Consider the following 13,717-nt stretch of genomic DNA (forward strand, 5'->3'; position numbering starts at 1 on the left):
AGGGGAAATGGGCTCAAGCTGCATCAGGGCAGGGTCAGCTCAGATGGGAGGGAAAAGTTCTTCCCTGGCAGAGTTGTGGGGCTGTGGAACAGGCTGCCCAGGGAGGGGGCTGAGTCCCCACCCCTGGGTGTGTTTAACATACAGAGAGATGAGGTACTGACAGATCTGGGTCAGCACAGGACAGGAACAGTTGGACTCAATCTCAAAGGTCTTTTCCAACTCTGTGGAATCACAAGGACTCTCTACCAGCCCGATTTTTAGCATTCCTGCAAACGTTCCATGTCCATGCTGTTCATATTAATAAATACTTCATATTCTCCTTCCTCAGAGACCGAGCGAGTGATAGGATTTGCATCTGTGGATCTTTCTCCCCTTCTCTCTGGCTTCCAGCTCGTGTGTGGGTGGTACAATATTACAGACTTCAGCGGCCAGTGCCGGGGACAGATCAAAGTAGCAATTTCTGCTCTTCAAAACATAAATCATCTCAAAGAAGAACGACAGGAGAGGATCCGGACCCAGCAACCGAGTTCTTCAGTACGTACTTAGGTTTCCTCCCTTGGGTGTATCTGATTAGATTCCTAATATTTGGAGGCAAGTCTTCAGGTTACTGAAGTGTTGAGCAAACAGGAAATTCCCAGCACTGTCATGGATCAGTCTTGGGCAAATGTATCAGAAATAATTCCTTGTTTTGTTCTGTGGTAGCTGAAGGCCACCACTAGGTCGTAGTCTCCTCCAGTGGTTTGTGTCACTCAACTTTCTTGGGGGATTTCTGGAGTTTTTGTTATTGGGAGAATAGTCTGTAGGTTTGGATCATAAAATCACAGAATCACAGAACCTCTTGAGTGGGAAGGGACACGTAAGGCCCATCGAGTCCAACCCCTGGCTCCACACAGGCCCAGCCAAGTCAGAGCAGGGCACTGAGTGCATCGGCCAGACGCTTCTTGCCCTCAGCCCAGCTCGGGGCTGTGACCCCTTCCCTGGGGAGCCTGTGCCAGCGCCCGACCCCCCTCTCAGGACAGAACCTCTTCCTGACACCCAGCCTAAACCTCCCCTGTGCAGCTTCACGCCGTTCCCTCGGGTTCCAGCCCTGGTCCCCACAGAGAGGAGAGAGATCGGTGCTGCCCCTTTGCTCCCCTTGGCAGGAAGACACAGACCCCATAAGGTCTCCCCTCAGCCTCTTCTTGTCCAGGCTTAACACCCCCAGCTCCCTCTGCCGCCCCTCAGAGGATTTGCCCTCCAGCCCCTTCCCCAGCCTGGTTGCCCTTCTCTGGACTCGCTCCAGGACCTCCATGTCCTTCTTATGGTGAGGAGCCCACAACTGGACCCAGCACTCGAGGTGCAGCCTCACCAGTGCCCAGTCCAGGGGCACAATCTCCTCCCCAGACCTACTGGCCACACTATTTCTGACACAAACCAGGATGCCATTGGCCTTCTTGGCTCATGGGCAGTCACCCAACAGCCCCAGGCCCTTCTCTGCCTGACAGCTCTCCAGCCAGTCTCTCACAGCCTGTAGCACTGCTCGGGGTTTTTATGTCCCATGTGCAGGACTCTCTTGTTTGTCAGCTCAGCAAGATGCTACTTTAATTTCTCCATTCTCTCGCTGGGGAAGGCTCACATGGAGTGTTCCTTTTTCTTCCAGGTGATGCCCGGCTTTACAACATTTCCCAGCAATGCCACAAAAGTTTCCAAGCAGCCTGTGAGAGCCTTGTCAAAGGAAGTCAGTGGTCCTACTCAAGGGTGGTAAGTCATAGGGCTGTTGGTTGTCTTAGGTGTTGTCAGGGCCCTGTCAAAGGTCTTTCTTTCCCTGGCTTTCAACTCCAAGATTATACCAAATGCATTTTACCTTTCTACAGAATCCACATGTTCTTTTCTTCTCCCTGTTGTCTCCTGATGTGTTTCATTCACACCCTTCTCAGCTGCCAGGATGAGAAGGCCACAAGCCACTGTTTGTGCTCTGCACAGCTCCCAGCAGACATCGCAGATTCCCTGTCAGCCACAGACTCACAGAGCGTTAGGAGTCAGAAGGGACCTCGAAAGCTCATTTAGTCCAACCCCCAGCCAGAGCAGGATCCCCCAGACTAAATCCCACAGGAACGTGTCCAGGATCATGGGGTTTGAATGTCTCCAGAGAAGGAGAGTCCCCAGCCTCTCTGGGCAGCCTGGCCCAGGGCTTTGGCACCTTCACAGGGACAAAGTTCTTCCTGTCACTCCCATGGAACTTCCTCTGCTCCAGCTGCACCCGCTGCCCCTTGTCCTGTCGCTGCCATCCCTGAGAAGAGCCTGGCTCCGGCCTCCTGACTCTCACCCTTCACATATTGATAGACATTGATGAGGTCACCCCTCAGTCTCCTCTTCTCCAGGCTCAAGAGGTCCAGCTCCCTCAGCCTCTCCTCATCAGGAAGGGGTTCCACTCCCTCCATCACCTTGGTGTCCCTGCACTGGGCTCTTTCAAGGAGTTCCCTGTCCTTGAGCTGAGGAGCCCAGAACTGGACCCAATATTCCTGGTGGGGTCTCACCAGGGCAGAGCAGAGGGGGAGAAGGACCTCTCTTGACTTACTAACCAATACACACTATTGACCAATGGGGAGAGTTGGCTTTATTTCAGTGTCAGTCTGAAACAGTAAATGCTTCTTGCTGAGATTTGGAGGAGCCGCTTTTATCCAGCGGTGGCTCCTTGATGCATTTTGAGGTGCTGGATGTTCTTAGTTGATGAACTCCTCTCAATTAGAGATTTCAACCTGTTTTTTGGTGTTAAACCTAGGCCTGGTTCTAGCAGAATCAGTCCCCCTGGAGCACACACACCTCGTCATGAAGAGCACATGCAGAATGTGCGCCGCTTTCATGAATCCCTGCAACAAGCAGAAGGGAACACGCATCGGGCAGCCAGGATGGATCCGGTATCGCTGGCATCACGGGCTTCTCTTCTAACCGCCCTCAGGTAAAGCAGAGCCTCCTCTGGACCCTCTCCAAGAGTCCCACATCTTTCTTGTGTTAGGGGCTCCCAGCTCTGGACATAGGACTCCAGCTGGGGCTTCAGTAGGGCAGAGCAGAGAGGGACAATTCCCTCCCTGTCCCCGCTGGCCACCGCTCTTCTGGTGGAGCCCAGGATCCCATTGCCCTTCCGAGCTGTGAGAGCACACTGCTGGCTCATGTGAAGTTTCTCATCCACCAAAACCCCCAGGTCCTTCTCAGCAGGGCTGCTCTCCAGGAGCTTATGCTCTCACTTCCCTACCAATCTTTTTTTCTAATGAAAACCCTTCATCTTCCATTTGTATATTGCTGCCTGAAACGACATCATAGAGTCATAGAATGGTCTGGGTTGGAAGGGACCCCAAGGATCATAGAGTTCCAAACCCCCTGCCACAAGCAGGGCCACCAACCTCCAGGCCTGGAGCTACACAAGGCTGCCCAGGGCCCCATCCAACCTGGCCTTGAACACCTCCAGGGACGGGGCATCCACCACCTCTCTGGGCTGCCTGTTCCAGCACCACACCACTCTCTCTGTAAAAGATGAGATGGACACAACCAATCAGCTGTAGGCTTTTTTTGTTTGTGTTTTTTCCTCCTCTTAATGGAATTTCTTCCCAACACTTACAGGAAAAACTTGAGTGAGCTGGATGAGGTTCAAAGATACTTCAATCAAAAGCTGACTGGGTCTTTCCTTGATCTTAACTATGGTAACACATCCATACCAACTCATGAGGAGCGAGAGAGTGATCATCGGAGCTTGAGGAGCAGAGAAACGCATCCCAGTGCATGCCACCTTTTGGAACAATCCAGTCAGTTGGTGTCACAGGTCAGCAGCCTCATCAGTGGTAAGTTGTCACTTGGTTGTGGATGGTTTGGTAGCAACCTGCCCCAAAATATCTTAGGGAAAAATTACTTAGGGAATTTGGACCGGTTTCTGGTGTTGGTCATCAACATGTTGGCAGAATGCTTGAGAGAGACCTTGGAACTCCCAGCAGTAATGATAGAGCCAAACTGAAGCATTCAGAAGGGAGTCTAGGTGGGAGTTGAAGCTCTCTGAAGACAGCCTCAATCCTCCCTTTATGTCAGTGTCTGGTCAGTAGAAAAAGGGAGGTCTTCTTACGCTTGGCCCTCCTGGCTGGCTGGGCACATGGCTGGCTCATGGTGAACATGCTGTCAACCAAGATCCCCCAAACCCCTCTCAGCGTGGTTGGCTTCCAACGGAATTTGTGAAAGGGCAGTTGGATTATCCATCTTTCCTGCCTAGATTATTCCTGTCCCCTTCCCACGTGGTGTGAACTGTCCAAACTGGTTTTAGCCACTCCAAGCAATAGGTGTTTCCATTTCCCTCCGGTGTAGGCTGTATGTCAGAGTATTGTCACCTGCATTGATGGAGGTGGCTCTAGTAATGGCCCAGGAATTGCCTCCATTTCTCCCTTAGCATTTCTGTTCTCCTCCCACCTTTGTCACTGGAAGAGTCAACAGAACGTGGTCATGGCAGTGGCGGTGTTGATGAAGTTGAACATGTTTAACTCCTAAACATTCTTGTGTATATCAACTTGTGAAAGGGCAGAGACTGGCAGGACAAGGGGGGATGGGGTGAAGCTGAAGGAGGGAAGGTTTAGATGAGATATTGGGGGGAAGTTCTTTCCAGAGAGAGTGGTGAGGGGCTGGAACAGGCTGCCCAGAGAGGTGGTAGGTGCCCCATCCCTGGAGGTGTTCAAGGCCAGGTTGGATGTGGCCCTGGGCAACCTTGTGTAGATCCAGGTTGGTGGCCCTGCCTGTGGCACGGGGGTTGGAGATGTATGATCCATGGGGTCCCTTCCAACCCAGACCAGCCTGGGATTCTATGATATGATGTTTGGCAAAAAGCTCAACCAAGTCAGGTAAAAGGTGACCTGTTCCTCTGCTCCTTTGCTGATGCTCTTTTGTCTTTATCAGATCTACAGACTATCACTAAAAATAGTAAAGAATCTTCTACGGTCCATCAAGACAGCGGCAGAAAGCCGGGTGCTGCCCATGTACCCAGCCAGAAGGATGAAGAAGCCAGACCTGAGGTACATCAAGGCCAACTTGAGTTGGAATCACCCAGCGTTTGCCCTGATTTGCAGCAGACGCTCTCTTCTGGAAGACCTGTGTTTGAGAGACACATGTTACATGAATTCTTAGACCAAGCCATCCCTGATGAGGAGGGACCTTTCCCAAGGGACTGCATCCAGGAAGAAGAAGTTGCTTTTGCTGTCCAGCCACACAGTGAAGAAGAATATGAAGAAGACATTATAGAACCACGAACTCTTAACGAACTAACGACCATAACAGACAAAACTAGTCCCTGGTCCAGTGTGCTGTCTGAAGTGGAGCAGGGCGACCAGCAGCCTGTAGACTTGAGACCTGACGATCAGCACTCAGTGGGTATAGACTATTTGCCAAGAGGAAACGGTGCACGGAGCAGCACCTTCCCCAGCATGCTACAAGGTGACAACCAAAGCACGCTCAGCACCCTTAGCCCATGTGTGAGCTTCCACTATCCAGGAGATGAAAAGTGTGACTGGGACAGAGCCTTTACCGCTAAACCTCAGCAGCAAAAGGGGGAGCTTCATACGGCCTCCAAAGAACTGCTGGTCACAGGAGATGTTGGTCTGACCAAGCCAAAACCCACAGAGAAAGAGGAGGAGGAAAACGGTGAGGCTCTAAGCAACGATTGTCACGACAAGGAAGAAAATGGTTCCACTGAGACCTGTGGTAGGAGCGTTTCAGCCCAAGTGGGCTCAGAAGGAAACAGCGAAAGCTTTTCTGATGAGGGTAGTGAAGATCTGCTGGAAGCATCAGACAAGTCTCTCAAACCAAAAGTTGTTTTGTATCCTTCCTTTCCTGTTCTTCTGCATTCCAGGAATTTGTCTTGCTTCTTGGTTAGAAGCTCTCTGACCTCAGGAAGAGAAATTCCCAATGCAGAGCTCTTCCTTTGGGGGCTTGGACCCAATGATCTCACGAGGTCCCTTCCAACCCCTAAAATTCTGTGATTCTGGGAAATGAGTCAAGAAATGGCGGCCTGGGAAGGCATTGGAAGACCCCCTTCTGTTGTGTTTCACACAATATGGTGGCTTCCTTGCCATTTGTAACCAATATCTTACGTGACCCATGAGAGTTATTTCATTTTGGGTGGTTTCAATGTATCTTCTTGCACTTTTCCCCACATCTTGTTCTTCTCCAGGCCTGGAGGTTGGTGTCCCTGCCTGTGGCAGGTGGGTTGGAACTCTGTAATCCTTGGTGTCCCTTCCAACCCAGACCAGTCTGGGATTCTATGATTCCATGTATTGAAAGAAACATTGTTTAATTTGCTTTTAAAAACCGTCCTACGTTTCTTTCTCTTGGAGAAAGATCTCCAGTCTTTCTCTGAGTTTCACTAAGTCCTCTTGGAATTCACATAATCAGAGAGTCATTAAGGTTAGAAAAGATCTCTAAGCTCATCAAGTCCAACTGTCAACCCAACACAACCATGTCAACAAAACCATGTCCCCAAGTGCCACGTCTATGCAGTTTTGGAACTCCTCCAGGGACGGTGACTCCACCACCTCCCTGGGCAGCCTGTTCTGGTCCCCAACCACTTTTTTGGTGAAGAAATATTTCCCACTATCCAATCTGAACCTCCCCAGGTTTTTGCAGGATGCAGCTCCTCCAGATCTTTGTGCAACCTTAACAGTCCTGCTCAGATCCGATCCTGTGCTTCCCAACTTCTTCCTTTCACCTCAGCAGATGGAAGCCTCCATGAGACTGCTCAGTGTTTCTTCTCACCCCTCCTCAGCTGTCACAGTAAGTATGGCACATCCTTTCCTGTACTGTCCTTAGCTTAAAGTTTCTTCATTAAAGCAGGAACATAATTAACTGACCAATCTAGTGGCTTTCTACAATGGAGTAACTGCATCAGAAGACAAGGGAAGAGCTACAGATGTAGCTATCTGGATTTCTGCAAGGCCTTTGATGTGGTCCCCAACAACAGTTGGAGAGACATGGATTTGATGGGTGGACTGTTCAGTGGATAAGGAATTGGATGGTTGTAGCCAGAGGGTGGTGGTCAGTGGCTCCAAGTCCCAATGGAAGGAGATGACAATCAGTGTTCATCAAGGGTCTGTGCTGGGACTGGTGCTGTTTACTATCATAGAATCATCAAATGTGTAAGGTTGGAAGGGACCTTTGAAGGCCATCTAGTCCCACCCCCTGCAGTGAGCAGGGACATCTTCACTGGAGCAGGTTGCTCAGAGCCCCATCAAGCCTGACCTTGAATGTCTCCAGGGATGGGGCCTCCACCACCTCTCTGGGCAACCTGGGCCAGGGATCCACCACCCTCAGAGGGAAGAATTTCTTCCTAATACCCAACCTAAATCTCCCCTCCTCTAGTTTAACCCATCCTCCCTCATCCTGTCACTCCATGCCCTGGGGAACAATTCTGCTTCAGCTTCCCACAGGCACCTTTCAGGGACTGGAAGGGGCTCTAAGGTCCCCCCAGGAGCCTTCTCTTCTCCAGGCTGACCCAGCCCAACTCTCCCAGCCTGGCTTCACAGCAGAGCTGCTCCAGCCCTTGGATCATTATTGTGGCCTCCTCTGGACCTGCTCCAACAGGTCCATGTCCTTCTTGTGCTGAGGGCTCCAGAGCTGGACACAGCACTGCAGGTGAGGTCTGCCCAGAGCAGAGATATTTTGTATCAAATCAAAACCAGAATCTCCGTGTTTTCTCATGTGGCATCTCCAAATTCTGGCTTCTTCCCTTTTCTCCAGCAATGATACCCCCTTCCACCCTGATATTGTGTCCCTTCTTCAGAGTTCTGCTTCCTCTGCAGTGTAGAGACCCTTGTAGGGGTCTGTTGAGCCAGGATGCAGCTCTGCCAGCTCCTGCTCCCCCCAGCATCAAGACAAGGAAAGAACAAGAAGTTTTTCACTTAAGCCAATGGGAAAAGATCCTTGGGGGAAACGGTTTAGTCCTTAATTGTATTGGGCACTGGTGAGGCTGCACCTCAAGTGCTGGGTCCAGTTCTGGGCCCCTCACCATAAGAAGGACATGGAGGTCCTGGAGCGAGTCCAGAGAAGGGCAACCAGGCTGGGGAAGGGGCTGGAGGGCAAATCCTCTGAGGAGCGGCTGAGGGAGCTGGGGGTGTTGAGCCTGGAGAAGAGGAGGCTGAGGGGAGACCTTCTCAGCACCTCCACTGACCTGCCAGGAGGGTGCAGAGAGGTGGGTGATGGTCTCTTCAGCCAGGGGACAGGAGATGGGACAAGGGGAAATGGGCTCAAGCTGCACCAGGGCAGGGTCAGCTCAGATGGGAGGGAAAAGCTCTTTCCTGCAAGAGTTGTGGGGCTGTGGAACAGGCTGCCTAGGGAGGGGGCTGAGTCCCCACCCCTGGGTGTGTTTAACAGATGGGGAGATGAGGTACTGAGAGATCTGGGTCAGCACAGGACAGGAACAGTTGGACTCCCTGAGCTTAAAGGGCTTTTCCAACCTTGTAATTCTGTGATTCCACATTCAGAGAAAGAAGAGCCAGCCATGTTATTCAAGTCCCTTTTGGAGTTGTTTGGCTGGGGGCTCTGAGTTGATAGAAACAATTCCTCTGGGGGAAGCAGGAGTAGGTACAAGGTCACTCCTGGGATAGCTGTAGCCTATTAACACAGATCTGTTTTCACTCCTTGTTGAGCTGGAACAAAATTAGCTGTGAAACTTGCTGAGTCATGAGGCTGAAATGTTCCCAAGGCCTTTGACCTTGAAATCATCTGCTCACCACCCCCACCCCAGACCTATAAAAGGCTGTTTGCTTCCCTCCAAGCCCTGGCACATGGTAACTAAATAATCCTCACTAGGTTTAAGTGTCCTGCCCTGCCTCTGCAAGTCTTCCTTCCTTCTGAATCTTTCTGATTAAACCCCTGTGCTTCGTGGCTGAGCAGCAGAGACTGTGTCCACGACCACACTGACTTAAGAGACAAGGAGAAGCCTCCTGAGAGTGCTGGTTGTGTTCAGGTTGTAGTTTGAACTGTCAGAAATGTTTTTGGAGGTGAGGAATGTTGTAAACATGATGTAGCAGATGGGTGCTCTCAAAAGCAGGCAGGAGATTAAAAACTGACTGTTAACACATGCAGGGAATTTGAGTATTATAAAGGAAAATCTTTATGTGGAGGGAACTGGAGACACATGGCTCTTTCCTTGTGGTGGTGTGGCCCTGGCTGGAGGACAGACGCCCACCAAAGTCGCTCTGTCAGTGCCCTTCTCAGCTGGACAGGGGGTAAATAGATATAGAGGGGCTCAGGAGTGGAGATAAGGGCAGGGGCAGAACAGACTCAACAGGGAATAAAGGAGAGGAACTCTGATTGATGGCACTGCCCTGCACCCCCAGTGACACCAGAGTCGGGTGATGAGAAGTGTGGCCAGATCTTAAAGCACCTCCCCCCACCCCTCCCTTCTCAGCAGACTGAGCTTTAGCCAGGATTTCGCTCCCTTCTTCCCCAGATTGTGGCACGGGGAGGGTCAGGGACTGGGGGAATGTGGATTTGGGTCAGTTTCTCACCAGTTGGTTTCATTCTTAACCAGGGAGGGGTCATCCCTCACCCCCTCCCCCTGCTGCACTGTGGGGTCCCACCCACAGCAGAAGTTCCCTCCAGGAACTTCTCCAATGTGAGTCCTTTTCCATGGGGCTTCAGCTCTTCCCCAGCTGCCCCAGTGTGGGTCACTGCTGTGGGTGCAGTCACAAATCACAGAATGTCTGTCAGTCCCTCAAGCCCAGACTGCTCCAGCCTGGTCCCCCACGGGATCACAAGCTGCCCTCCCCCCAAACCTGCTGCAGTGGGGTCTGTCTCTCTCATCTCTGTGTCTCTATCTCTCTCCACAGGCTTCGGGTCCTGCCTGGAGCTTGCTCCAGGAGCTCCTCTCCCAGATTGTAAATGTCTGGGATTCTTCCTGCCCAAGTCCAACCCCTGACACTTCACAGTGTTGAACCTCATTAGGTTCACCCAGACCCACCTTTCCAGCCTGTCAGGATCCCTCTGGGTGGCTTCCTGTCCTTCTGCTGCATCAACCACACCACTCAGCTTGGTGTCATCTGCAAACTTGCTGAGGGTGCACTCAATTGCATCATCAGTTTCATTGATAAGGATGTTAAAGAGCACTGGTCCCAAGACAGACCCCTGTTGGACCCTGCTTGTCACCTTATCCCTAAACCCAGCCATTTCCCTTCCCAGACAGTGCCCATCAGAGCAGGGAGCACTTGAGAGCAGGATCCCATGTCCTTAGGAGACCTTTCCACCACCACTGCGCCCAGCGACACAGCCCAGTCGGGACAGTGAAGCAGGCTGGTGATGTAGGTGAAAGGTTGAACCAGCAGATCAGCTTTCAGAATGAAACCCCTGCTCTCTGGGAGACCTCCCTGACCCCACAGATAATTAGCAGCCTGTCCTGGAACAGCTCTTCACCCTTTGGCCTTCCCACTCTGTCTGTGCTTCATGGTTACAACCCAGCTCTAAACAACCTGGGAAGAAATGTGAAGGGTTTTCTCTGCTGAAAACCAGAGAGTCAGAGAACACTTTGGGTTGGAAGGGAACTCAAAGCCCGTCCTAGTCCCAACGCCCTGCCATGGCCAGGGACACCCTCACTAGACCAGGTTGCCCAAAGCCCCATCCAACCTGGCCTTGAACAGCTCCAGGGATGGGGCTTCCACAGCCTCTGTGGGCAACACGTGTCAGGCCTCACCCCCCTCAGAGTAAAGAATTTCTTTCTAATGTCAAACCTAACCCTTCCCTCTTCCAGCTTGAAGCCATCGCCCCTTGTCCTGTCCCTGCACTCCCTGGTGACCAGCCCCTCTCCCACTCTCCTGTAGGACCCCTTTAAGGATTGGTCGGCTGAAATAAGGTCTTCCTGGAGCCTTCTCTTCTCCAGGCTGACCCAGCCCAACTCTCAGCCTGGTTTCACAGCAGAGATGCTCCAGCCCACTGATCATCCCCATGGCCTCCTCTGGTCTTGCTCCAACATCTCTGTGTCTTTCCGGTTCTGGGGACCCCTGAGCTGGAGGCAGCACTGCAGGGGCATCTCATGAGAACAGATCAGAGGGGCAGAACCCCCCCAGACCTGCTGGCCACGCTGTTCTCGATGCAGCCCAGGACACGTTTGGCCTTCTGCACTGTTGGCACACAGTGCCAGCTCATGCTGAGCTTGTCACCGATCAGCACCCCCAAGTCCTTCTCCTCAGGGCTGCTCTCCATCCGTTCTCTGCCCAGCCTGTCGCTGTGCTGGGGAATGCCCTGACCCACACACAGGACCTTGCCCTTGCCCTTGTTGAACTCCAGGCCTTTCACTCAGTCCCACCTCTCCATCCTGTCCAGGTCCCTCTGGGTGACATCCCTTCTCTCCAGTGTGTCGATCTCACCACACAGCTTGGTGTCGTTGGCAGACTTGCTGAGGGTGCACTCAACTGTCCATGTCTCTGACAACAGTACTGGTCCCAGTGCTGACCACCGCTCGTCACAGACCTCCACGTGGACCCCAGCTCTTTGAGTGCAACCATCCAGCCAGTTCCTTATCTGCTGAGCACTCTGTCTGCTGAATCCATGTCTCTCCAATGCAGAGACAAGGATGTCATGCTGGTCAGTGTCAAAGGCCTCCCACAAGTCCAGGAAGATGAAATCACCCGGCTTTGGTGCCACCAGAAGGTCTGGCAGAACGTCCAACTGCTGGGAGGCTGCCTGCAGGCCAAGGGGGGTGTTCACATCTTAATATGATGAGGTTTAATGACCTCTCACGTGTCAGCACATTTGGGATTGCTGGGAGGGGATCTGTGTTTCCATCCCAAGGAGGTTTGGGGTTCATTAGGGGTGGAGGGGGGTGTTCCCCAGACATTTCCCTCTCAGTGTGCAAAATGGGCAGGGGGGGAACCCCAAGGAGAACCAGCACGTGATGAGAACACATGGTGTAAGGGGTCCTTCTGTCCTCTGAAGCCAACTTGAGCTCAGGGTTCGCTGCGATGGGCAAAGGGGCAGAGCTGGCAGGGCTCTAAGGGCTCTGTGCTTTCTCTGTGCAGAGCCAGGGCGGGGCCGTGCCGGGGGGGATCCCGTACCGAAAGCTGAACCGCCCCCGGCCCGCGGCCGATCTCTCCGAAGAGGAAACCAAAAGGATCGCCAGGATCTTCTCTGCTCAGCTGGCCAAGAAGGAATAACGTTGGGCTGCTTCCCGAGCCGCAGCCCGGCGCATCAGCAAACGCCCGGTCCTCCAGAGGAAGGGAAGATGAAAACCAATTAATGAGTTTGCCTAATTGGTTTCCAGTTAGAGCCTGGTGCTCAACAGAGGGGAACTGAGAGACCACGTGTCCTACAAGGGCCGGTCCCCAATGAGGCTCCCCCGCTCCATTTCTCACATTTATTCATGTGAAGTGTCTCTAATTAACCTTTAATTTCCCTAATTAACATTTAGGTTGAGTTTTTCTGGAGAGCCCTTTATTTTTTCCCCTTTCAACCAAAACCTGGAGAACATCAGCTGGTTGCCATCCCAGCAGCAAGCAGAGAACTGTGGCCTTGCTGCCGGTGCCTGCTGTGGACAGAAGGGAAAATGAGCTCTATCCCAAAGGAGTTTGGGGGAGGAGAGAAGCCCCCACACAGGGGAGTGTGTGTTCCCTCCATGCTGCTGTAAACACCTGGAGGTCTTGTACAATACCCCTGCGCGTGCAAATGAGGTTTATTAGAATTTCTAAATTATTTTTGTACATTTTTAGGTCAGATAATGGACTTAGATACAAACTGAGCTTTTATTTTTGTACTTTTTGTGTTTTAATAAAATTCCAGACCCCACCTGGAGTGTTGTGTCCAGTTCTGGGCTGTCTGGTATAAAAGGGACAGGGATCTCCTGGAGAGAGTCCGGAGGAGGGAAGGAAACGGAGATGATGAAAGGCCTGGAGCATCTCCCCTGTGAGGAAAGGCTGAGTGAGCTGGGGCTGTTCAGCCTGGAGAGAAGCAGCCTGAGAGGGGATCTGATCAATGGGTATCAATATCTGAAGGGTGGGACACAGGGGGACATGGCCAGCCTCTGCTCAGTGTCTGTGGGGACAGGACAAGGGGCGATGGCCTCAAGTTGGAGCACAGGGAGTTCCACACCAATCTGGGGAAGAGCTTCTTCCCGGTGAGGGTGAGGGAGCCCTGGGACAGGCTGCCCAGGGGGGTGTGGAGTCTCCTTCTCTGGAGATATTCCAGCCCCGTCTGGACGCCGACTTCTGCGACCTGTCCTAGGGAGCTGCTTTGGCAGGGGGGTTGGACCCGATGGACTCTGGGGGTCCCTTCCAACCCCTACAGTTCTGTGACTCTGTGATTCCCCTGGTTTCTTGTCACCTCCTGTGCCGCGTCTCACTGCCAGGGATGGGCCTGGAGTTACACAGGTAGATGGGGGTGGGTTGGGGGGAAACTTCTCCAGGAGCTGCCAGTGAGGGGCTGGAAAGGATGGACTCAAAATGCTTCCTGGAAGGGCAGCTGTAAAGGTCGCTGCTCTGTGGAGTAATCGAATATCGTGGAACGCAGCCCGCCAGGCTGGCCGACAGCCGCATGTCTCCCACCCACCAGCACTGGAAGCCTCGTTAGCCCCGGTCCTCCAGCCCTCACCGGGGTAAGTTGGGAGGCCCTCAGGGTTGGGAGCCCCTCAGGCCAGGGGTTCCCCAAAACCAGGAGCGATGCAAAGGCTTCCCTCTCCCGCCACATCACCAACGCACTTGGGGGGGGATGCAGGGTGCTTTGGGGACAC

At 52.7% G+C, this 13,717-nt stretch overlaps 1 protein-coding gene across 1 annotated transcript in view; it reads left to right on the forward strand.

Moving 5' to 3' along the window:
- C2CD3 (C2 domain containing 3 centriole elongation regulator) overlaps window positions 1-12,149 on the forward strand; it is a gene marked incomplete at its 3' end in the record, with an annotated part of 51,347 nt that extends 39,198 nt beyond the window's left edge. The window contains 8 exon segments of the mRNA XM_084275070.1: window positions 329-543; window positions 546-560; window positions 1,640-1,740; window positions 2,762-2,938; window positions 3,598-3,815; window positions 4,909-5,824; window positions 6,678-6,777; window positions 12,015-12,149. Coding sequence (XP_084131196.1) covers window positions 329-543; window positions 546-560; window positions 1,640-1,740; window positions 2,762-2,938; window positions 3,598-3,815; window positions 4,909-5,824; window positions 6,678-6,777; window positions 12,015-12,149 — 1,877 coding nt within the window.
- Between the last annotated feature and the right edge of the window lie 1,568 nt (window positions 12,150-13,717).

This window comes from Gallinula chloropus, assembly GCF_964237585.1.
Source record: "Gallinula chloropus genome assembly, chromosome: 1".
Classification (NCBI taxonomy): Eukaryota; Metazoa; Chordata; class Aves; order Gruiformes; family Rallidae; genus Gallinula; species Gallinula chloropus.